This window comes from Neofelis nebulosa, chromosome 1 (assembly GCF_028018385.1).
Source record: "Neofelis nebulosa isolate mNeoNeb1 chromosome 1, mNeoNeb1.pri, whole genome shotgun sequence".
Taxonomy (NCBI): domain Eukaryota; kingdom Metazoa; phylum Chordata; class Mammalia; order Carnivora; family Felidae; genus Neofelis; species Neofelis nebulosa.
The window spans coordinates 193,997,557-194,023,745 of NC_080782.1; the positions used below are offsets into that span (position 1 = coordinate 193,997,557).

A 26,189-nucleotide genomic window follows, 5' to 3' on the forward strand; every position below is an offset into this window, starting at 1 on the left:
GTTTTTATTTTATTAATTTAAATAGTCACATTTGGGTAATGCCTGCTGTATTGGACAGCTCAGGTTTAGCATTTAGAAGATGATAAATGTTCTCATGCCACCCTAGACCAATTTACTTTCTTGACCTACTACAACTTAATTTAATTCCAGATAGTAATCATGTTGCAGCTAGGCATAATGAAAACTGGATAGAATATGGCATCAGACAAATTAGGGTTGGAATAACAGCTATATTAGTTTGAGATCATTGGATGAGTTGTTTGACCAGTCTTTTCCTTTCAATACTTTTGAGAGAGATTAATGTGTGCAGAATACTTAGCATTCCTTCCTTTGGCAAACTTTCACTTAAAAAAGGAGAGGCCATAGAACTGTGTATTTTATGACTCTGTAAAAATTACATGTGAGGACTAGAAATGGGGATACAGGAATAAGAAAATAGTTTCTAGGATGGAGTTGTACATGATTGTTTTTCTAGTATTTTATGTCGTATTTTGACAAAATAAAAATTAAATTTAAACGGAAGTGGTCTTTATCGATATTTTTTCTTTATGGACAATTTTTATATGATGTTTTGTGTAAGTAATTGCAGCTACGATATCAATTTTAAGTGTGACTGACTACAGCTAATGTCTTTGTTTATCTTTTAATATCTATATTTGTTTTGTGATTTTTTTTCTTTGTATTCATTTTACTTTGGGATGTTCTCATATTTTTTTCACTACTCATGTACTAGTTTGTACATTTTCATTTTTAATTCACGTTCGTAATTCTACAAGAGTTTTTGGGCTATATTACTTCATTCTTAATATTCTCCCTAATGGAAGCATGTTCTGTTCTGATTTTTCTCTTTTGTTCTTTTCTTATTAAAATCCTTGATACAGTTAATTCCTATTTAAGGCTAAACCACATTTATTAGAAGGTTTGCTTTAAAAATTTTTTTTTTGTTTACATTTATTCATTTTTGAGAGAGAGAGAGAGAGAGACAGACAGACAGACAGACAGACAGAGCATGAGCAGGGGAGGGGCAGGGAGAGAGGGAAACACAGAATCTAAAGCAGGCTCCAGGCAGCTGTCAGCACAGAGTCCGACACAGGGCCCAAACTCATGAATTGTGAGATCATGACCTGAGCCAAAGTTGGATGCTTAACCAACTGAGCCACCCAGGCGCCCCTATAATTTGCTTTTAATTTGCACTTAAGTGTTCAGGCTATGATTTGAAAAATTCTCATCTCATAAACCTAACCCCAGCTTTTTTTTATTTAGGAATACTCATTTTGCACAGTAAGTTCTTCATATTTCCTCACCTGCCCGTTTCACCATTGCAATGATCAGTGGATTCCAACATTGTATTCCTTAATTGCTTTTCGGTTTGAAATGGTCTAAATAATCCAGAGTTTTATTTCAGATGAAGTCAAATAGGTAATGATTTTCTGTACCATTTTCCTGTATACAGGAAAGCAACAAGGAATTGTACAGACTAAATAAGTTTAAGAATGGGTATCACCATTGATCTAATATAAAAACTGTATGTCTAATCATGAACTCAAATTCTGTTCCTGGATTTTTAGCCACTTACTGAACATTGCTATTTAAATATCCTCTATCACCACTTGATAATACCTTTGGACTGGATATATAGAGTCCTAATTGATACATGATACCAGAATTCTTATCATCCGCACTTGGATTTTCATAGTTGTCTTGGATCTCTCCCATAATTATGAGGAAAATAATCAAGGCCTACTGATTCATTCTTTAAGGATCAGCTTAACCCTACCTTTACCACCTCAGTTCAGGCACTTAAAACAATCAGGCACCTGGATTATTGTGTTCTGCTGCCACCAGATGAATGTTTTTTAATCAATACTTTCATATCATTCCCTTTACTGAAAAGTTTCAGTGAGTCCCCACTGCATACAGGAAACATTTAAATGACTTAATATGATATATTTCCCATGAGATCAAGTATACGAGAATACTTTGAAAACCTCTGAAAACTCAGAATTCGAAAAGATTTATTGGCTTCTTGACTTCTTTTGTCAGCTTTATATTCCATACTTCCTTATAGGAACCTTCCCCTTTAAGGCACGTAAATGCTTTATCTCTCTCTCTCTCTCTTTTTTTTTTTTAATTTTTATTTATTTTTGAGAGAAAGAGGCAGAGCATGAGAGAGGAAGGGGCAGAGAGGGAGAAATAGAACTTGAAGCAGGCTCTGGGCTCTGAGCTGTCAGCACAGAGACTGATGTGGGGCTCGAACTCACGAACTGTGAGATCATGACCTGAGCCAAAGTTAGACGCTTAACCGACTGAGCCACCCAGGCGCCCCAATGCTCTATCTCTTATACCAGATACTGACTATCTCCATCTCTAGTTGGTTCAGCTAAATATTATTAAACATTTATTTTTTTGTTACATGTATATTTATGGAATATATAAAGAAAACACATTTTCCTCTCATATTCAGTTGTATTTAATCTTCAAAACTGAGCTGAAAGCTTATGCCCTCTGTAAAGCATTCCCTTGGTCACTGTATTGTACAATAAAATTTTCCTTTCAACCAGAAATGTGAAACTCACTGACTTATATTCACTTCCCACACCTGATACCTACAAGATAACATAGGCAAAAAAAGTGCATTATCGTGGACAGCTTAATGAATAATTTTAAAGTGAACACCTTTGTAACCACAATCAAATTCAAGACATGGAGCATTACCAGTATCCCAGAAGCCCACCACATGCCCTTCCCCAATCAAACCCTTCCCTTCCCTCCTCCCTAGAGGTAATGACGATCCTTTTGTGATAATCATGTTCTGACCTTTATGTATAGTTTTCCCACCTGTGTATGCAACCTTAATATTATACTTCCTATTTCTCAAGTTTAAGTGAATGGAATCACATAACTTTTGACTTCATTTCTTTCAACATTTTTGGTGTTAAGTGTAGCTGAAGTTCATTGCTGTACATATTTCATTTATCCATCTTACTACTGATGAATATTTGGGTGGTTTCAGGTTTAGGGCTATTAGGGATATAGTTGCTCAGAACATACATGTATTCTGTGTACATATGCACAAGTTTTTCTAGGATATATCTCTAGTAATTGAATTGCTGGATCAGAGGTATACGTAACTTTGGTTTTACTAGATAAAACCAATACTCCAAAACATTAGCCCAATTTAGACTTCCATCGATAGCATGTGACACATACTTCATTGCCAGTACTTGGAATTGGCAGATTAAAGATTTTGCCATTTTGGTAGGTGTGTGGTGGTATCTTATTGTGGTTCAAATTTGCATTTCTCTGTTTCCTAATGAAGGTGAGTACCTTTCCATGAGTTTATTAACCATTTGTAGTTCTTCTGTTATCTTCTCCTTTATTTTTACATAGAAAACTTTTATTTAAAATGGAATTACACAGTCTTTTTACCTATTAAAGATGTTAACCTTCTATAGCACTAGCCTGGCTTTATTACAGTAGCAGAGTAGCCCAAAGCGCATCTGAGACGGGAGAGAATTTTGGTCTCCACCAATCCCTCCTTTAATTTTAACTTTAAATTTTTAAAAGTTCAGTTTATTTAAACTAATAAAAAAGTTCACCCATTTCTCCCACTCCCTCAACCCCCTCTTGCAACCACCAGCCTGCTCTGTTTTATGTGCTTAGTTTTCTAGATTCCACATGTAAGACATCATATGGTATTTGTCTTTTTCTGTCTTTTTCACTTAGCATAATGTTCTCAAGGTCTAGCTATGTTGTTGCATATTCTTTTTTATGGCTGAATAATATTCCATTGTTTGTACACACTAGATTTTCCTTATCCATTCATCCAGTGATGGACACTTAGGTTGTTTCCATATCTTGGTTAGTGTAACAATGCTACAATGAACATGGGAATGCAGATATCTTTTTGAATTAGTGTTTTCATTTTCTTCAGATAACTACCCAGAAGTGGGAATGCTAGATCATTTGGTAGTTATATTTTTAATTTTTTGAGGAAGCTTCATACTGTTTTTCATAGTGGCTGCACCAATCTATATTCCTACCAACAGTGCATGAGGGTTCCCTTTTCTCTACATTCTCATAAACGCTTATTTCTTGTTTTGTTTTTTTTTTTTTTTATAATAGCATTTCTGACAGGTGTGGGTGATATTATGATTTTGACACATATTTCCCTGATGATTAATGATGTTGAGCATCTTTTCATGTACCTATTGGCGATTTAGGTGTCTTTTTTTTGGGACAATGTCTAGTGTTCTCATTTTTTTTTTTTTTAAGTTTATTTAATGAGAGAGAGAGAGGAATGAGCAGGCAAGGGGCAGAGAGAGATGGAGAGAGAGAATTCTGAGCAGGCTGTACACTGACAGCAGAGCCCGACATGGGGCTCAAATCTATAAACTGAGATCATGACTTGAGCCAAAACCAAGAGTCGGTCATTCAATTGACTGAGCCACTCAGGCACCCCCGCTTCTGCTCATTTTTAAGTCCGATTTTTGTTGTTTGTTTGTATGGAGTTGTATGAGTTCTTTACATTTTTTGGATATTAACCCCTTGTCATTTATGATTTGCAGTTACATTCTCCCATTCAGTAGGTTGCCTTTTTGGTAAGGTTTGTTTGCTAGTTTATTTATTGAGAGAGAGAGAGTGGGAGAGGGGCAGATAGAGAAATCCCAAGCAGGCTCGGCACTGTCAGTGGGGAGCCCAATGCAGGGCTTGAACCGAGGAACCATGAGATCATAACCTGACCTGATGTCCAGCACTCAAGTGACTGAGCCACCCAGGCACCCCACCTTTTCATTTTGCCGGTGGTTTCCTTTGCTGTGCGGAAGCTTTTTAATTTAATGTAGTCCCACTTGTATACTTTTGCTTTTGTTGCTTTTGCTTTTGGTGTCAAACTCAAAAAATCATCGCCAAGACTTCTGTGTCAGGGAGCTTACTGCCTACATTTTCTTCTAGGAATTTTATGGTTTCAGGTCTTACTTTCAAGTCGTTAACCATTTTGAGTAAATTTTTATGTATGGTATAAGATAGTGGTCAAGTTTCCTTCTTTTGCATGTGGCTGTTCAGTTTTCCCAGCATTATTTATTGAAGATACTGTCCTTTCACTGCTGTATATTCTTGCCTCCTTTGTCATAAGCTAATTAACCTTATATGCATGGGTTTATTTCTGTGAGCTCTCGATTATGTTGCATTTGACCTGTGTGTCTTTTTTCATGCCGATACCGTACTTTTAAAACTACTATACCTTTGTAATACAGTTTGAAACCAGAAAGCGTGATGCCTCCAGCTTTGTTCTTTCTAAAATTGCTTTGGCTCTTTGGGGTCTTCTGTGCTTTCATACTTATTTTAGGAGTTTTTTCTATTCCTGTGAAAATTATCATTGGGATTTTGATAGGGATTGCATTGAATCTGTAGATTGCTTTGGGTAGTAAGGACAACATTAATTCTTCCAATCCATGAGCACAGGATATCTTTCCATTTATTTGTGTCTTCAATTTCTTTCATTAATGTCTTGTAGTTTTCAGTGTGTAGGTCTTTCACCTCCTTGGTTAAATTTATTCCTAGCTATTTTATTCTTTTTGATGCAATCATAAATGGTATTATTTTCTAATGAGCTATCTGAAAGAGAAATTGAGAAAACATTTCTCTTTCAGATAGTTCATTATTAGTGCATAAAAATGCAACAGATTTTTATGTATTCCTTTTGTACCCTACAACTTTATTGAATTTATTAGTTCTACCAGTTTTTTTTAAATTTTTATTTTTTATTTATTCTTTCTTAATGAAATCCTTAAGGTTTCCTTTGTATGTCATCTGCAAATAGTGACAGTTTTACTTCTTTCCCTCCAGTTTGGATGCCTTTTACTTGTTTTTCTTGCCTAATTGCTCTGACTAGGACTTCTAATTCTATGTTGAATAAAATTGGTGAGGGTGGACATCATCATCATGTTCCTGATCTGAAAGGAAAAGCTTTTAGCTTTTCATTATTGAGTATCATGTTAGTTGTAAGCTTGTCATATATTTGTCATATATATATATACGTATATATACATATATATATACACACACACATACACATATATGTACATATATATGACATATATATGTATACATATGTGTATGTATGTGTGTGTGTGTATATATATATACACACACACACATATACATATATATAGCCTTTATTATGTTAAGGTATATTCCCTCTATAGCTGCTTTGTTGAGAGGTTGTTTTTTTTTTATGTATGGATATTGAAGTTTGTCAGATGCTTTTTTCTGCTTCTATTGAGATGATTATATATGATTTTTATCTTTTATCTTTTTATTTTTTATTTTATTTATTTATTTATTATTTTTTTTAAATGTGTATCACATTGACTGATTTACAGATGTTGAACCAACCTTGCATCCCTGGAATAACTGATTTGATCATGGTATATGGTCCTATTAATATACTGTTGAATTCAGTTTGCTAATATTTTTTTGAGAATTTTGCATTTATGTTCATCAGGAATATTGGCCTGTAATTTTCTGTTCTTGTGGCATACCTGTCTCCTTTTAGTATCAGGGTAATGTTGGCTTCATAAGTTTGTTTGGAAAAGTTCTCCCTGGTTTTTTGTTTTGTTTTGCTTGTTTTGTGGCAGAGTTTGAGAAGGAGTCATATTAATTCTTGTTTTAATGTTTGGTAGAATTCATCAGTGAAGCCATCTGGTCTCTGACTTCTGTTTGTTGGGAAGTCTTTGATTACTGATTCACTCTCCTTGCTAGTAGTTGGTCTGTTCATATTTCCTAATTCATCATGATTCATGCTTGGTGGTTTGTATGTTGCTAGGAATTTTTCCATTTCTTCTAGGTTGTTCAATTTGTTGGTATGTAAGTGTTTACAGTGGTATCTTATGATCCTATGTATTTCTGTGGAATCACTTATAACATCTCCTCTTTCATTTTGGATTTTATTTTCCTCTTTTTTCTTGGTAAGTCTAGCTAAAGCCTTAATTTTTTTTAATCTTTAAGTTAAAATGCTCAATTTTGTCTTTTGTAGAACCAGTTTTTAGTTCTCTTCATATTTTCTATTGTCTTTTTAGTCTCTATTTCATTTATTTCTACTCTAATCTTTGTTATATCCTTTCTTCTGCTGACTTTGGGCATCTGTTCCTTTTCTCTTTTCTTGAGGTGTAAAGTTAGCTTATTTATTTGAGATTTTTCTTGTTTCTTGATGTAGGCATTTATCACCATGAACTTCTATTTTAGAACTGCTTTTGCTGCATCCCACACAATTTGGCATGCTACATTTGCATTTTGCTTTGTCTCAAGGTATTTTTTAGATTTCTCTTTTCATTTCTTCTTTGACCCGTCGATTATTTAGTAGCATGTTGTTATGTCTCCACATATTTGTGGATATTCTAGATTTTTTCTTGTAATTGATGTCTAGTTTCATACCATTGTGGTTGGAAGAGATGCCTTAGAGGATTTCGATCCTAGCAAATGTTCCATGTGCACTTGAGAAGAATGTGTATTCTGTTGCCTTTGGATGGAATGTTCTGTAAATAACTGTTAAGTCCATTTGGGCTAACATGTTATTTAAAGCTGATGTTTCTTTATTGATTTTCCATCTGGATGTTCTATCCATTGATATAAGAAGGGTATTAAAGTCTCCTACTATCATATTGCTGTCTATTTCTCCTTCTAGGTCTGTTAATATTTGCGTTGTATATCTAGTATTCCTATGTTGGATGCATAAATATTTACACATTATATCTTCTTGTTGGATTGACTGCTTTATCATTATGTAACTTCCTTTTTGTTTCTTATTACAGTCTTTGTTTTAAAGTCTATTTGTCTGGTATTAAGCATAGCTACCTCAGCTTTCTTTGGTTTCTATCTGCATGGAATATCTTTTTCCATCCTTCATTTTCAGTCTGTTTGCCTTCTTACCTCTGGAGCATGTCTTGTCTAGGCAGTATATAGATAAGTCTTGTTTATAAAAGATCCCAAATTTTATAAAAAGAGATTTATTAACAAGGAAAGCTTTTTGTCCTATCAGCATTAATTTGGTAGCAAAAAGTATCATTCAAGTGTTACCTGGGTGGCTTAGTTGGTTAAGCATCCAACTCTTGATTTCGGCACAGGTCATGATCTCACAGTCATGAGACTGAGCCCCACATCAGGCTCTGTGCTGTGCGTGGAGCCTGCTGAAGAGTCTCTGTTTGCCTCTTCCTTTGCCCCTCCCCCCGCCGACACAAGTGCTTGTTCATGTGCACATGCATACTTGCCTTCTCTCTCTCTCAAAAAAAGTAGTCAACAAGTATTTTTTGTGAGTGCCTGCTGTGTACCATTTACTTGTCTAAGCTTTGAAAACAAGAAACAGAATTCCTCTACTCACAGTCTGCTGTTTTAGAGTCAGTTTTAAGAGCTGCATTTGTCCAATCTTGTTTTATGCCACAGCAACACTGAGCAGTCATTGATAGAAAATAGATTAAAAGTAAAGACAGCTAGTAGTCAATAAGCAGTAATCTTTGGAGTCAAACAGACTTTGGTTTCAGTTCTGATCACAGAAATGTGTGACCTTGCACACGTTATCTAAGCTCTCTGAAATTCAGTTTTGTCATCTGCAAAATAGAAATAATAGCCTATGATGTTATGATGATTCAGTGAGGCATTGAATACATGTAAACTACATAGCACCTCACCTGACAAGTGTTCATCATCCTCAGTGATGAAATCTAAAACCACCTTATCACCCAGTGTTTATGTCAGTGTAAGGCTTTAGGCTGAGGATCCTCGTGAAGAAGGAAACTGGAATGATTCCCATGTGAGTCTCAGTCACATAAGGAGATGGTATTTAACTCACCTTCCACTTCAGGACTTTTGGGTTGTGGGATGGGAGAAAGCATATGTGGAACAGGAAAGTGAGGTAAGAGAGGCCACAAGGCATTGGGAGTCCCCTTAAACGCCAGAGCAAAATGAAAGGAAACCTAGGAATACCACATCTTCCTTCTACCTCCATTTTATACCTGGTGAAGATTTGTGTGTGTGTGTGTGTGCGTGTGTGTGTTTACTGTTGTAATTATGACAGTATTGTTTTCCAGCTCTTTATATCCCTTATTGCCTCTCTCCATTTTCATTTGATTATTGTTCCCATAACAGTATTAAATGAAGATATTTTCTTTTACTCTGACCAGCATTGAAACTAAAAGTTCAATGTGAGAGCAGTAAAACTGAATAAATATCTGCATTCATGGCATTGTTATTACCAATGTATTGTTCTCTAATGTTTCATTACAGCTTGTAGATTTTCAGTGGAAACTGGGGATGGCAGTGAGCTCAGACAGTTGCAGATCTCTCAAGTATCCTTACGTGGCAGTGTTGCTGAAGGTGATGGATCATTCAGGCCAAGTGAAGAACAAGTCCTTTGAAATGACAATTCCACAGTTTCAGGTTTGTGATTTCACTCATTCAATTGTAGTTCCTGATTCTGTAATTGCTACTTAAACACGCAATCTTTCTTGAGGGAAAATTTTAATTGTTTGTATTTGCAGTTGTTTTGATGTGTATTTATTAGTACACACAAAAGATCTAAATTTTTTTCCTTTGGGAACTTGATAAATTTGAGTACTTTCAATATAATGCTGAATTTGTGTACCGACACATTTGATCACTTTCACAGTGTTCCTCTGTGAATATATTTAGGACGTTTTCGTCTTCTCTGGTAGGATACTTACTTTGCATTTAACTGTTTTATTCTTATTCTTTTTAGGCTTAATTTCAAGAATGATAAGCTAAATGAATCTTAACTTTGAAATAGGCTTCATGCCTGCTTGGGATTCTCTTTCTCCCTCTCTCTCTCTGCCCCTTCCCCACTTGCACTCTCTCTCTTCCTCTCTCAAAATAAATAAATAAACTAAAAAAAAAAAGGAAATAGTGACATCCAACTTCTTTCCATAATGAGTTTACATATAAATTAAAATGAAATATATATACTCTTAAGTAGTAAAATAGAGAATTAAGACCAAATAAGGAAAATGAAAATATGTAAGTCATTAGAGAGTATCCTAATTGATGAGGTTAAGTTTCAAATTTGCCTCCTAGCTTCCTGGTGGGTAGAGGAGAAGAAAGGAAAAGAGAATTTGCTTGCTCCCTCTCTTATTGGAGATTTGGGAGATGGAAAAAAAGATGACTTTTATAGGAGGACAACCATGCCAGCTTAATTTTTAATTTTTTTTAATGTTAATTTATTTTTGAGAGAGACAGAGACAGAATGTGAGTGGGTTAGGGGCAGAGAGAGAGGGAGACACAGAATCCGAAGCAGGCTCCAGGCTCCGAGCTGTCAGCACAGAGCCTGACACGGGGCTCGAACTCAGGAGTGGTGAGATCGTGACCTGAGCCGAAGTTGGACGCTCAACTGACTGAGCCACCCAGGCGCCCCACCATCTTAATTTTTAAATGAAAGGGAAATACGCTTCTACCATTTAAACCATTGTCATTGTTGGGTTTCTCTCATTGTAACTAAACCCGTATCTTTTTTTTTTTTTTTTTTTTAACGTTTATTTATTTTTGAGACAGAGACAAAGCATGAACAGGGGAGGGTCAGAGAGAGAGGGAGACACAGAATCTGAAACAGGCTCCAGGCTCTGAGCTGTCAGCACAGAGCCCGACGCGGGGCTCGAACTCACGGACCGCGAGACCATGACCTGAGCCGAAGTCGGCCACTTAACCGATTGAGCCACCCAGGCGCCCCACTAAACCCATATCTTAAACAAGGCAGCTCCTATCATTCTGAAATACAGTCTTGTACTAAATTTAAAGTGGTTTGAAGCCTGGAAACCAAACTGTCATTTTTTTCAAAGATTCTATTTTTAAATAATTTCTACACCCAACATGGGGCTCAGACTCATAACCCCGAGATCAGGAGTTGTATATTGTACTGACTGAGGCAGCCAGGTGTCCCCCAAACTCATTTTTGTTTTTATCTTCATTGCCTAGTACAATGTTGGGTATTTAATAATGCTTTCTGGTATAATCTCAAAAGAATTTTGTGCTTTATTTTATTATTTGTTATTATTTTTTAGAGAGAGAGAGAGAGAGAGCATGAGCAGTGGAGGGAGAGAGAGAGAATTGTAAACAGGCTCCATACCCAGCATGGAGCCCAATGGGGGGCTCAATCTCATGACCCTAAGATCATGAACTGAGCTGAAAATCAAGAGTCTGATGCTTAACTGACTGAGCCTTTCAGGTGCTCCTCTGAAAAGTTTAATCATGAGCTAATTATCCAACCCTACAATAGTAATTTTGCTTGCAATTTGCAAATTGCGTTTGTTTGTTTTGTATAACTTTCCAATAATAATTGTGATATAGACATTAACATACAAACCTAGTATGTCCTATAGCCTCTAGTGGTCAGATATAAGTAAAAGAACTACTTAACCTATCCTCTAAAAGCAAAGTTAATATTTTCCTTTTTTCTCTGCAGAATTTCTACAGACAGTTCAAGGAAATTGCTGCAGTTATTGAAACTGTGTGAAAACTGATTACTTGGTTGATAAGTTGTGGCCATCATTCTAAAATCATGGACTTCACTTTCTGTAACAAACTGTATATGGATCCAGTGATATTTATTGACTGAAAATTATACTTTTGTTTTTCTATTTTTTAATAATAAAAAATCACACAAACAAGAATTAGATAGTGGTGGTCAATGCAAAACTTTGTGAATATACTAAAAGCTACTCAATTGAACACTTTAAAGGGTGAACTCTGTTTTGTAAACTATATCTCAATAAAAAATCAGAGTTAATTGATTAATTTGAAGGCAACACAAGTTTATGTATTAGACCAATAGTTTTATTATTATTATTATTTTTTTAATTATTTTTTTTTTGATATTTTTTTTATTTTTGAGACAGAGAGAGAACATGAACGGAGGAGGGTCAGAGAGAGGGAGACACAGAATCTGAAGCAGACACCAGGCTCCGAGCTGTCAGCACAGAGCCCGACGCGGGGCTCAAACTCATGGACTGTGAGAGCATGACCTAAGCTGAAGTCGGACACTTAACTGACTGAGCCACCCAGGCACCCTTAGACCAAGAGTTTTAAATTTTGTTAATAATGCTACCCATTATATAAACAAAATCTTTTATGGAGTCCTATATATAAAATATGTATAAATTTTTTAAAAGGTAGTATTTGATTATTATAACATTTCAACTTCAGTTCTTCAGTATTCACTTATAATAACAGCAATTGGTGAGAATAGTGAGCCTGCTCCCTCTCAAGCATTTAGATCAGGTTAGGAATGACCATTGCTACCTTAAAACAGTCGTTTGTTATTAACATTTATAGGAAGTTCAAGTACATGCTCAGAGATAGAAAAATAAGTTTTATTTTGAGCTCTCTATATAACTGAGTTAACCTGGTAGCACAAATTACTGTGTTAGATGATTTCTGTTGAATTTAAATTTATAAAGCAGTTGTGAAAATATTTCATAAAGCCAAAGCAATCAGCACTATATGGCATTGCTTAGGAATAAACAACTACACCACTAGAATATACTAGGTGGCCTAGAAATCAATCAAGGCATTTGGGACATGGATGGTATTTCAGTTGGATGGGAACATGTTATTTATTTAATAAATTATACTAGCTGTCACAATGTAGACAAAAGTAAGTTCCAGATAGATTAAATGACTTTAAATTATAAAATTTAGACGTTTTACAAAATATTTATGTTAACTAAGGTAAACATCTCCACAACTATAATGTACAACATAGATACATTTAAAATATAAGAAGTAAAAAATTATATGTGGAAAAAAGGTCATTAAAGACAAAAGACATGCTGGGTTGATGTAGAAGTTACTTCTTGGTCTAGAAAAGAAATTACTTTAAATATTTCAAGTAGGAAGAGATTTTATATAAGAAATGATATGCTCCCTAAACCGTCAGACTAAGGAAACAAGTCAGTAGAAGTTCCTGCTGGCTTCTAGAAATCCAGTGGTGCAGGAATTTCAGGCCAAACCGTTGCCAATAAACTGCACAATGCAGAACATTACTTGGAAGCCGGTGCATGTGCCATTTCTGCTGTCCACGTGTGCAATGAAATAAAAGCTGCTTGCTTTCTTTGCCCTTCCTAATGTCACAGCAAGAATGCCTCTCATTGGTGGAAGGTAAACCAGGACCCTGTTGACATAAGAATCTAGTCAATTCAGTTTCTAGTCTTTTAGCACTTCAAGAGGGGAGATTTAGAACAGCAAGAATGGTGCTGAGCATTTTTACTCCGCTGACAGAAATAGGAGTTATTATGGTCTTTTGCAAAGTGATCACGCACATGATGTAGCAATTTTATAGTCCAGAAATGTCAGTCCAGAAATAAACCCTTTGAAATAAAGTTACGAGTATGTAAAGGGGTATTTGGCAAAAGTGGTTGAATGCTCATCCATTTCCGCTGTTTGCCCTCACAGGCAGACTGCATTTTCCAGCCTCCCTTTGCAATTAGGTAAGGATCTCATGATTGGGTTGTAGCCAATGGAATCTGGGCAGAAGCATCCTAAACCACATCCAGTTTTCCTCATAAATCCTCATCTTCTGGCCAACAGACGTATGAAAAATGCTCAAAATCAGTAATCATCAGGGAAATGCAAATCAAAATCACAACGAGATATCACACCTGTCAGAAAGACTAACATCAAAAAGACAATAACAAGTGATGAAGATGTGAAGAAGGAACTCCCACTCACCACTGGTAGGAATATAAACTGGGATGACCACTGTGGAAAACGGTATGGAAATTCCTCAAAAAATTTAAGATAGGAACACCATATGATGCAATAATTCTACTACTGGGTATTTACCCACAGACAATGAAAACATTAATTTGAAAAGATATACGCACCCCTATGTTTATTGCAGCATGATTTACAATAGTCAAAATATGGAAGCAACCCAAGTGTCTGTCAGTAGACAAATGGATAAAGTGTGTGTGTGTGTGTGTGTGTGTGTGAATATTATGCAGCCATAAAATAGGAAATTGTGCCATTTGTGACAACATGGATGGTCCTAGAGGGTATTCTGCTAAGTAAAATAAGACTGAAAAAGACAAATATATGATTTCATTCAGATGTGGAACCTAAAAAGCATAACAGATGAATAAACAGCAGAATCAGACCTGTAAATACAGGGAACTATGTATATGGCTGCTAGAGGAGAGGGAAGGTGGTGATGGGCAAAATGGGGGAAGGGGAGTGGAAGATACAGGCTTCTCATTACAGAATGATTAAGTCACAGGAATAAAAGGCACAACATAAGGAATAGTCAATGAGATCGTATGGTGACAGATGGTAGCTACACTTGTGAAAATGGCGTAGCATACAGACTTGTCAAGTCACTATGTTTGACGCCTGAAACTAATGTAACATTGTGTCAATACACTGAAAGAATTTTAGTTAAAAAAATCCTTCTCATCTTCCAAGTTCTCTCACATCCTTCCTGCTGGAAATGAAGGACTCTAAGATAGCAAAACCGTAAGATGGATCCCTGAATCACTACTGGAGGCAAATGCCTCGTAATAATAGCCCACCTTGCGTTAGGCAGTGGTGGGAACCAGAAGCCAACTTTTATTGTCATAAGCTGGTGAGATATTTGGGGTGAGTGAGCATAAACTTGAATAACAGAAAATACATGTATAAAGAGTTTTATTGTAGTATTTCCAGTGGCAAAAATGCAAAACAAAGGAAAAAAGTGGATACCTGTCAATAAATGAATGGTTAAATAAATTTGGCCTCTCTATGCTATCTAGCATATCATACATCTACTAAGATTTGCTTTTGAGATATTATTAGTACATATTTTTATGTCATAAAAAATGAATTATTCAAATTCATATGTATTTGAATACTTAGTGGAAAATTACAAACGTTCAGAAGGATGTCTACCAGCTTGTAAGCATTAGTGGAGAGGGGGTGTCTGGAGAGGGGGAAGAAGAGCAAGTTAAAAAATTTATTTTGTTTAAGTTTATGGTTCATGATAAATAAGTATGGTTTAAAAAAAAATACTGGAGGGGCACCTGGATGGTTCAGTCAGTTAAGTGTCCGACTTGGGCTCAGGTCATGATATCGCGGTTCGTGAGTTTGAGCCCCATGTGGGGCTCTGTGCTGACAGCTCAGAGCCTGGAGCCTGCTTTGGATTCTGTGTCTCCCTCTCTCTGCCCATTCCCCACTCATGCTCTCTCTATCAAAAATAAACATTAAAAAAACATTTTAAATACTTGAAAACATAAGATTTTTAAAAAAATGTTTATTTTTGAGAGAGGTGGCGGGGCGGGGCAGAGAGACAAAGAATCCCAAGCAGGCTCCATGCTGTCTGCACAGAGCCTGACGCAGGGCTTGAACTCATGAACTATGAGATTGTGACCTGAGCCAAAATCAAGAGTCAGACGCTTAGCCGACTGTGCCACCCAGGTGCCCCCAAATACGGGAGTTTTAATTTTTTTTTTTTAACATTTATTTATTTTTGAGACAGAGAGAGAGAGAGCATGAACAGGGAGGGTCAGAGAAAGAGGGAGACACAGAATCCGAAACAGGCTCCAGGCTCTGAGCTGTCAGCACAGAGCCCGATGCGGGGCTCGAACCCACAGACTGTGAGATCTTGACCTGAGCCAAAGTCGGACGCTTAACCGACTGAGCCGCCCAGGCGCCCCAAAAATACAGGAGTTTTAAAAATATTTGTTTTAAATATGCTTTTGAAAAATTCTTATAATTCTTTTTATGGTATAATATTTTCTTATTTTAATTTAACAAATGTGTAGTGTTTAGAATGAGGATTACTTGTGAAGTGCCTCCCCAAAGCAGGGTAGACAAACCTGAAATACATCAAACACAGGCCTAGCCATGTTTTAGAGACGGTGAGCCCAGTTGGGGCTAACGTTGGCTGGCGCCACGCAGGAAACATCTCTTACACATTTGTCTCCTCTTCTCATCTTCCATGTTGGTTATTTATGTCTTCTTCACACTGTCAGCATTTTCACAGGTCTGTGTGAATCCACTTTGCTTCTCTGCTAGAGATGCCCAGATCCACAGCCTGCGGCTACCCACCTGGGTACTTAGGTCCCCCCTGCTTGAGGAGTTAGCCAACTGGTCATTCATGCTTACCAGCAGCCCAGAGATACACCCTGTTACCCCGGCTCTAGATAGTAGCACGTTAATGATTCTAGGATTTTGAGAAGCCAAAATCCCCTTTCCATCCCTTTTACTCTCCTATGGTGTACCAACATCTTTGTACTCCCAGAAATCAGAGTAGAAAACACCCCCACCCCAGTCTGGGTACATACAACGTACTTTCCTTTCCAGACTGTGCATAGGGTCTCTCCAAGTCCCACCCACCTGAGTTCAAAATCTTCCACTTCTCCCTCCCCATTTGCAATGTTTAAGGATATGCAGAGGACCAAAGTGAGGCCCTGCTCACCGTGTAACATTGGTTATGCTAGTTTCAATTTAAATTGCATGTTTAATTTTAACATTTGAATTTAAAAGGCAAGGTTTTTTTTCGTAATAGGGTTTTACACTATTTTTTAACGTTTATTTATTTTTTAAGTGTTCATTTATTTTTTTATATATAATTTATTGTCAAATTGGTTTCCATACAACACCCAGTGCTCATCCCAACAGGTGCCCTCAATGCCCATCACCCACTTTCCCCTCTCCCCCACCCCCCTTAAACCCTCAGTTTGTTCTCAGTATTTAAGAGTCCCTTATGGTTTGCCTCCCCTCTCTGTAACTTTTTTTCCCCCCCTTCCACTCCCCACTGGTCTTCTGTTAAGTTTCTCAGGACCCACATATGAGTGAAAAAATATGGTATCTTTCTCTGCCTGACTTATTTCACTTAGCATTAATACTCTCCAGTTCCATCCACGTTGCTACAAATGGCCAGATTTCATTCTTTGTCATTGCCAAGTAGTATTCCATTGTATATATAAACCACATCTTTATCCGTTCATCAGTTGATGAACATTTAGGCTCTTTCCATAATTTGGCTATTGTTGAGAGTGCTGCTATCAACATTGGGGTACAAGTGCCCCTATGCATCAGCACTGCTATAACCCTTGGGTAAATTCCTAGCGGTGCTATTGCTGGGTCATAGAGTAGATCTATTTTTAATTTTTTGAGGAATCTCCACACTGTTTTCCAGAGTGGCTGCACCAGTTTGCATTCCCACCAACAGTGCAAGAGGGTTCCCATTTCTCCACATCCTTTCCAGCATCTATAGTCTCCTGATTTGTTCATTTTAGCCACTCTGATTGGGGTGAGGTGGTATCTCAGTGTGGTTTTGATTTGTATTTCCCTGATGAGGAGTGACGTTGAGCATCTTTTCATGTTTATACCATTTTCATTACAAATGTCTACTTTTGTTCTTTATGAGTTTATTGAGTTTACTGGGATGCCTGGGAATTAACCACTGTTTGTAATAACATTTCTGTGGAAAAATGTGTTCCAAGTTTCAAACACTTGCTCTTAAATGTATGTAAACTTTTGAGAAAAAGAAAATGTATTCTTAAGTCGGAATATGTATTAATGAACTTTTAGTTTCCAAAAGGGAATTGCCTTGAGTTCAAGCATAAACCCAAGTGTCTTCATATATTCTGCTGTTGACAAGTTAACATAAGTATCAGATTTATGAGGAAAAAAGGTAAAAGAGTCATATTTATTTAAAGGAAATGAAACTTCCAACATGCTGCCTTGATTTTAAAAGTGTTTAATCACTTAGAATTTTCAGTCTTTGGTTCCCATTTTCCAGTGTTAACTGCTTGCCGTTTTTTTCCCACTAATCTTTCTTTGGATGTTTTACAGATTCAGTACTTCTTTTCTCCCTTCCTGTACAGCTTATCTGAAAAGTTCCTTCCTGCATGCCTCATCTGAAAAGTTTTGAAATGTCTGGCAGTAATATAAACAGTAAAAGAGTTAGAAAAATACTGAGGAATTTAGGTCATGTTAAAAATACGAGTCAGAAAACAGGGGCGCCTGGGTGGCTCAGTCGGTTAAGCATCTGACTCTTGGTTTCGGCTCAGGTCATGATCTCATGATTTATGGGTTCGAGTCCCACATCAGGCTCTGTGCAGGCAGTGTAGAGTCTGCTTGGGATTCTCTCTCCCTCTCTCTCTTTCTGATCTTCCCCCACTTGCACTGTCTCTCTCTCTCTCTCTCTCAAAATAAATAAACTTAAAAAAAATACGAGTCAGAAAATAGTATAGCTGAGTTTAGTGCAGAGAAACATGTATAAGATACTATTTTGTACAGTGGTTTAGACTGGATTGTAATTTGACTATTAGTTTTCTAGTTTAAAAAAAAAAAACAAAAAACCCTCAACCACTCATTAGAGTCACTATATAATAAAAGCAAAACATACAGTTCAAGGTAAGCATAATTTAGTCAAAAGAGATCAGAATTTTGCCCAGGGCTCCCACCTAATAGAATGTTAGGATGTCATCTTAGATAACATCCTGACAACAGCTGAAAGAGAATTTCTTACCAATGGTTCATAACATTGGTTACACCACTGTAACCACACTCTTAAGTTACAATTCAAATCAATTGTGTAGATTTCTTGATTTGTAGTGCTTAGGGAATCCCAACATTTTCATTAGTAATGCCTGTAGAAGTCATTCCCTATATTGAGGTATACACAACTAATCATCAAATTGAATGATTCTTGTAAAAGTAGATTAGGGGATTGTGTTGGGAGTCCTCAAGACCATTCTGAGTTTTGGTAATTCCTTAGGAGAACTCCCAGGACTCAGCATGTAGTTATACTCATGGTTATGATTTATTGTAGTGAAAGGATACAGAGCATAACCAGCAAAGAGAAAAGGGACATGGGGCTAAGTAAACCAGATGTAAACTTTCAAGATTCCTTTTCCAGTGGAGTCACACAGGATGTGCTTAATTCTTCAAACAACAAGGTGGGACAAATTGTGGGAAATGTTGCCAATCAGGGAAACTCATTAGAGATTGAACACCCAGGGTTTCTACTGGGGTCTGATCATATTTCTCCCTGTCTTGCACATACCTAAATTTCAATCTCTTAGAAGAAAAGCAGAAAACGATCTTGTTTGTACAAACAGTTTAGACACTGAACCACTCATACCAGTTAGTGGTAGGAAGCTTCTTGAAATCCATGTGCCCAGATGCCAACTAAGGGCCAACACTATAAGGAGGATTTTTAATTTTTTAAATGTATTTATTTTTTATTTTTGGGAGAGAGAAACAGAGCGTGAGTGGGGAAGGGGCAAAGAGAGAGGGAGACACAGAATCTGAAGCAGGCTCCAGGCTCTGAGCTCTCAGCAGAGAGCCTGATGCAGGGCTCAAACTCACAGACAGTGAGATCATGACCTGAGCCAAAGTTGGATGCTTAACTGACTATGTGACCCAGGTGCCCCCAAGAAGGATTTTTAAAGTATAAGCAGTTAGGACTGCTATGTTAACTTTTTTTCCACACCCAGATAATTAAACTTATCTAAACACTCTGGAAATAACTTATTATATGGCTCCTTATATATTTGCCTAAAGAAATAATCTACCTGCTTTAGTGCTAGTTCATTAATTTTATTAGTTCTCAAGTAATGAATGATGCTGGTGTAAATTTAGCCTATATACTCTACTATACTGATTAAGAATTCACTGATCAAGAACTTCGGAATTTAAATATTACGTTCTCGAATTTGAATAAGAAACTTCTTATGTGTGAAATAGGTTAAATGGAATTTTATAATTTCATGTGTCATTCTCAAACAAGTACGCTGATTTTACTAGGGTCTTTATTTGATAAGGGGGTATTCCAGCTGTGGATTTAACCACTATTTCATAGCACAAAGAAATAATATAATGGATTGCATAGCTTGATTAACTTGATTTTGATTTATGTTCTTTTGAATTACAAGTGCCCCTAGAAGAAAGTAGCTATCTTTCTTCTTTGGCTAGTTACTATTTCAGCACATGAGGAACACTGATGAAAGAAAAGCACTTACATGTCTTACTGTATTTCACATTCCTATGCCAGGGGAAAGGGCAAAGGAATATTTAAGATGTGCCATTTTAAAAAGCTGTTACTATCAAGAAAAGAACTGCAGAAGCTTACCATCTATGTTTTCTTCTAGGGGTGTTAGGTTTATGGTTTTGGGTCTTAGGTTCAAATCTTTAATCCGTTATGAGTTCATTTTTGTGTATGGTGTAAGATTCTGGTCCAGCTTTATTCTTTGTTCATGTGACTGTCCAGTTTTCCCAGTACCATGTATTGAAGAGATTGTCCCTTTCCCATTTTATATTCTTGCCTCCTTTGTTAATTGACCATATAGATGTGGGTTTATTTCTGGTGTCCCTATTCTGTTCCATTGATCTACATATCTGTTTTTATGCCAATACCATGCTGTTTTGATTACTATAGCTTTGTAGTAGTTTGAAATCAAGGGGCATGATGTGTTCTTTCTTAAGATTGTTTTGACTGTTCAGGGTCTTTTGTGGTTCCATATCAAATTTTAGGATTGTTTGTGTATTTCTGTGAAAAATGCTGTTGGAATTTCGATAAAAATTGCACTGAATCTGTAGATTGCTCTGGTCAGTATTTCATTTTAACAATATTAATTATTCTAATCCCTGAGCATGGAATATCTTCCCATTTATTTATGCTTTCTTCAACTTTTCATTAATGTCTTACAGTTTTCAATGTATAAGTTTATCACCTCCTTGGTTAAATTTATCCCTAGGTATTTGATTCTTTTTTGAAGAAACTGCAAATGAGATTGTTTTCTTAATTTCTTTTTCTGATAGTTCATTATTAGTGCATAAAAATGCAAGAGAGTTTTGTATATTACTTTTGTATCCTGCAATGTTACTGAATTCTTTTATTAGTTCAAATAGTTTTTTGATGGAGTCTTTAGGATTTTCTATGTATAATATCATTTAATCTGCAAATAACAATTTTACTTCTTTCCTTCCAATTTTTGATGGCTTTCATTTCGATTTCTTGCCTAATTGCTCTGGCAAGGGCTCTCATACTGCCATATTATCTTTATATTATATTAATAGATACATATTAAGCGCTCTATACAAATAATCTTTGTTTCCTTTCCCCTTCCATCCCCCCGTCTCTCTCTCTCTCAGCTTTTCTTTTACTGGTAAAATTTTTGGTTTTGCTTGGATGGCTGCTTGTATACTAATACCATTATGTTGTACCCTTAGTAATTTTCTATTATCTACTATGAGAAATAATCAAAATTGGCTGACCACCTTTTCTTCCTTCCTCCTCTTACTCTCTCCCACCATCTGATGTGAAGTAATACCTTCTTATTTTCAGGTAATAACTATAAGGCAGTCAGCGTGCCTGTTCTACTTTTCATATGTTCTCCCCATTTCACACCCCCTCCTCCTATGTTTGATAATTGTACTCTCCACCTCATTAGAGCATGTGACCAATAACATATTCTACCCTGTCCTTTGTATCCATTATTTTGTCTTAGTTCCATAAGTCAATATATATGTAATGGTTCCCACCAGTCCTGATGTTGATGTCTGTCTAGTCATTTTGGTTGTTGGAAGCTTATTCTCCGGTAGATATCTTAGGAAGGGGCATGGAAACAATATTTCTTTAGTTCACGAATGTTCATAACAATTTGTCTGTGGTCTTTATACTTGAATATAAGTTTGCATGGTACAGAACCCTTAGGTCACATTTTCTTGCCTTGAGTGTGTTAAATATGTCACTCTACTATCTTTAACCCATAAAGGGTTGAGGTAGAAATATCTGGCAATTGATATCATTTCTCTTATAAGTGATTGCATTTTTGTTTTTTGGGTTTTTTTTCCTTGATATAAAAAATATTTAAAGTTATTCTTTAAAATTCATTAGTGGGGTGTATAAGTGGTTCAGTCAGTTAAGCATCTGACTTGATTTTGGCTCAGGTAATGATCTCATGGTTCGTGGGATTGAGCCCCGTGTCAGGCTCTTTGCTGACAGTGCAGAGCCTGCTTGGGATTCTTTCTCTCTACCTCTCTGTCTCTGCTCCTCCCCTGCTGGCGCTCTCTCTCTCTCTCTCTCTCTCTCTCTCTCTCTCTCTCAAAATAAATAAATAAACATTTAAAATTCATTCATCTTACTAGAATAATTCTTGATGTCGGCCATTTTGGGGTCAGTTTTTTCAGGCACATGATTTGCTTTTCAATAGATTTTCCAAGTTTCTTTTCTTTTTTTTTTTTGGTCAGGAAAAGTTTCTTAGATTATTTTCACATTTGTTCTGTTCTATTGCTCTGGTTCTCTTCTTTGGGTATTTATATGGATATACATATGTAGGAACTTTCTTTGTCTTCTTTATCTGTTACTTTCAAATCCTTTTCACCCTTTCCTTCATTTCTGTTTGATTTTTAGCATTTTTCTTCTCTTACAGTTCTATTTCTGTTAAGACACTATTTGCTGCTTTTATATGCTCTATGTTCCTTCTTGTTTATGCTTTGTTAAGAAATATTTAGTTATGTCCTGAGTTTTTTCATTTTTCTCCTCACATAAACCTGTTTCACATTTACTTATGAGGAAAACTACTAGGCCCAAGTAACAGTGAAGCTACTACTGCAATAATGAATGCTTGCCACATGCATTTTAAATCAAAAGAGCAGAGACTTAAAGGTACTTATGTCACCCACTCAGGACTTGGGCTCTCCAAGCAATAGAAATTTACTAGAAGCCAAGCTGGAGTTTCCAGGCAAGGCTTTCATTGGGGCTTGGGCTCCCCTGCAAGGGACATAGCACAACCAAAAGGGTCCTTCATGCTGGCTCTCCAAACAAAGGCTGAGGCAAGGTTTTAAAGAAACTGACGTGGGAAAGGAGTGACATCTAAGCATGTAGGTACAGCGGACAAAACATGCTTCATCATGTACCACATGTCTCATTAGCGCGTTAAATCCCCACCTCTGGGCGTGATTTTTAGTATTGTAATGAGGGAACAAATAGGTGAAAAGGCAGCACTGGAGTCCACCTTCGTGCAGACTGATTTGGTTGGGTCTTTGCCAGTCTTCCTAGTAGAATCCCTTCTTTGGGAAGCATCCTGCTTCTGCATATCTGCAAACATGCTACTCAACAGGCATGTCCAGGAACACTGGATTTTGTGGTCAGGACTGAGGGGACTCAAGTCTAGTCCCTGGTCTGTCTCACGTAAAATTCTTTGAATTAGATCTCTGGAAGTAGAAAAAGGGCAGAAAACTGGATGAAAGTCATACAACCATTGTCTGATCTCCTCTACCTCATGCTCAGAACCCCTGAAAGTTGCATTACTTCTAGAATTGGAGGCATGTTCCTGTATTTCAAGGGCATCTTTCTCCCCATGTTAATGATTAGAACAAAGGCAATAGCTATGGAAGAGGTATTCCACTAATGAATAGAGAGAACTATATCAGAACATCAAAAAGGAAGTGACCTAGAAAATCCTGTTTTTTTCAAATATCAGATGCTTTATTATTATAGTTACATGCAGTGGAGAAAGCTCCACCTCTCAAAGGCTTAATCCAAAACCTTTCTGTTGCTATTCATGCCAAACAAGGCTCACCGTATTTCTGGCATCATTCCTGAACCTAAGAGATCCAGCTGGCTTTTTAGGGTATTGGAAGCCTTTATTTTGTGACCTCATCATGGATTTCAACACTGCCAGCTATTTAGTCAGACAAGTAGGCCTCTGATCAATTTAGACCTCAGCATCTTTTTCGTGGGATTTTGTCTACAGGGATCATTTTTTGCACTTCAGCTGCCTTTAATGGAAGGAGATCCTGATTCCTGCAGCAAACAGTCATTAGAAGCTATAGCAACTGGTATAAACCCTTGACGACCAGTGCTTCCAGCACTCAGTGCCTGGTTGTATCTTTTACCACCTTACTGAGCATCTATTTTGCTTTTCTTAGGTCAGTAAGAAGGTCATTTCTGGCTCAGAGGACTTTTAAATTTTCTTGATTCAAGTTGGACATTTAAATTTCCTTCTGCTACACAATCTGCATTTTTCCCTTTCATAATGTTCTGTAACGTTCAGTCTTTTTGTTTGCACAAGATTGCACCTTTCTAATGTTTTACATTGCCTTTGCCTCTTTTCCTTTCTCATTATCTTCCTGTTCAATGAAGGCTATCATGTGCTTAATCTGCTATGACATATCTATATTGCTGAGGGCCATGGCAAAGGCCAAGCTAGCCCAGAGATGAATGGGTTCCAGTTGGTCTTTGAAGGGACAGATGAAAGAAGATTAGCAGAAATCTTGGTTTCCCACTTTAGAACCCCGGTTCTTGTTTTGCAGTTTTTGAGTTTTTCTAATGCTAATTTATGTGGGTCTTTTTTTAATGGCTGCTATATTTTCTTAACATTTTTTAGCTTATTTGGAAATATTAGATTTTACAGTTTCACAATGTGTTTGCATATCTTTCTGAAGAGATTTCATCATTGTGTGTGGGGGTTTTAGTCTCCTTATTTCTTCTTTTCTCATAATATTTTTTTGCATGAAATTTGGCCACAATTCTTTTCTACTGCTTGTTTGGAAAATGAAATCAGTTTTCCCACACTTTTATAATGGGGAACTCCAAAAAGATAGATTTTCTAGCATCCCTTATTCCAGGAATCCTTCTGTTATTGCAAAGTAACAAGAAGAAGAAGGAAAAGGAGAAGAGGAAAAAGGAAGATCTCTTTTGGAAAAAGGAAGATCTCTTTTAGAGATCTGCCTCTCACTGCCTTTTTTTTTTTTTTTTTTTGAGGAAAGCAATGGATCACTTAACAAAGGAGAATTACTTTATTTATTTTATTTTAATCTTTATTTTTGAGAAAGAGAGAGAAACAGAGCATGAGCAGGGGAGGGGCAGAGAGAGAGAGAGAGAGAGAGAGAGAGAGAGAGATCTGAAGCAGGCTCCAGGCTCTGAGGTATAAGCACAGAGCCCAACGTGGGGCTCCAACTCATGAACTGGGAGATGGTGACCTGAGCCAAAGTCAGAAGCTTAACTGACTGGACATCTCCAGATGTCCCAAGGAGAATTACTTTAAAATGGAATATCATAATGGGTAGCTGAGAAGGGAGTGGAATTTTAATAAAAGGTACGTACAGAGTTTAATGATCCAAAACAGATTAATAATTCTACTCTAGAGTTGTAGCCATAACCATAAAAAATACTGCCTCATCTAAATAACCTATTCCACACATATTAGAGCAAATTGATGAGGAAAGTTAGTAACTAATTCGGAAGAAATCCCACTGCTTCCCTGGAGTGTTTTGTTTTTAACTCCTCAGCCATCAGTTTTTATTTCTTTCATCCTGTCCTTCAACCCATATGCTTAAAAATGAATTTTCTAGGCCACCTTTTTCAGTATATTCTCTTCAGTAATCTCACTGCTAGTTAATCAGCTATTTTGGCCAAGTTTTCTATGAAGCTAAATGTTGAGAACTGATTTAAGATTCCCTAAAATTTGTAAGCAAATGCATTATACACATGTTGTTTATTGGTTAGGTAAGGACTGCAAATTAACATACAGTTTACTGAATCTTCTGTTCCATTTTCATGCTGGGTTATAATATTTATCCTTATATAGATTTGGCAGTTCCTCTGATTGTGTAACAAAACCACTCATCTTATGACTATGTTCTCTTTCAGGGGGCTGTTAGGTTTTCTGTGAATATCCTGATCGGGTTTCCTTTGATGCCATGGGCTAAGGTCATAGTGCTGTAGCTTTTGAGCAGGATCTCTTCTTAGAGAAGTCCTTTCCACCATCAGCCACAGGAAACAGTAGAGGGTTTAAGCCCTTGGGAGGCTAGAGCAGGGACTTACAGGGAGGTTTCTATGGCCCTTATAACTCTGCCCAAAGACGACTCAAGTTCTGTGGGAAGGGACTATGTGGACAATGAAGTAGGCCTACCCTACTTCTCATACGTTATGCTCAGTTTGCTCCTTTGAAGGCTGGTGGGTGCCCTGATGGTTGGGTGGGTATCTGGGTAGGCAGGTCTCAGTACCGTAATGAACTGTAAGAAATGCCCTCAAGGTGGAACGATGTAACACTGTCTGGGGGAGGGGAGGCAGAACTGTGGAAGGCCATGGACTCCCAGGAGCCATCATGTTTCAAATCTGGTGGAGCACTATCAGGAAAATAAAGGAGAGAGCAAATATTGAAGTTTGTGGTCTAGAGTTTCAAGTGAGTGAGGAA

At 36.9% G+C, this 26,189-nt stretch overlaps 2 protein-coding genes and 1 pseudogene across 2 annotated transcripts in view; 1 reads left to right on the plus strand and 2 right to left on the minus strand.

Annotated features, from left to right (window-relative positions):
* The window catches only part of UCHL3 (ubiquitin C-terminal hydrolase L3), a 100,623-nt gene that overhangs the window by 60,961 nt on the left and 13,473 nt on the right, over window positions 1-26,189 (minus strand). The gene's annotated exons all lie outside the window — the stretch shown is intronic.
* On the plus strand, window positions 9,280-11,672 carry COMMD6 (COMM domain containing 6). Its single transcript, XM_058682886.1, has 2 exons — window positions 9,280-9,432; window positions 11,465-11,672. The coding sequence occupies exons 1-2, from the start codon at window positions 9,307-9,309 to the stop codon at window positions 11,513-11,515; spliced, it is 177 nt and encodes a 58-aa protein (XP_058538869.1). The 5' UTR covers window positions 9,280-9,306; the 3' UTR covers window positions 11,516-11,672.
* On the minus strand, window positions 23,525-24,687 carry LOC131484537 (V-type proton ATPase subunit E 1-like; annotated as a pseudogene).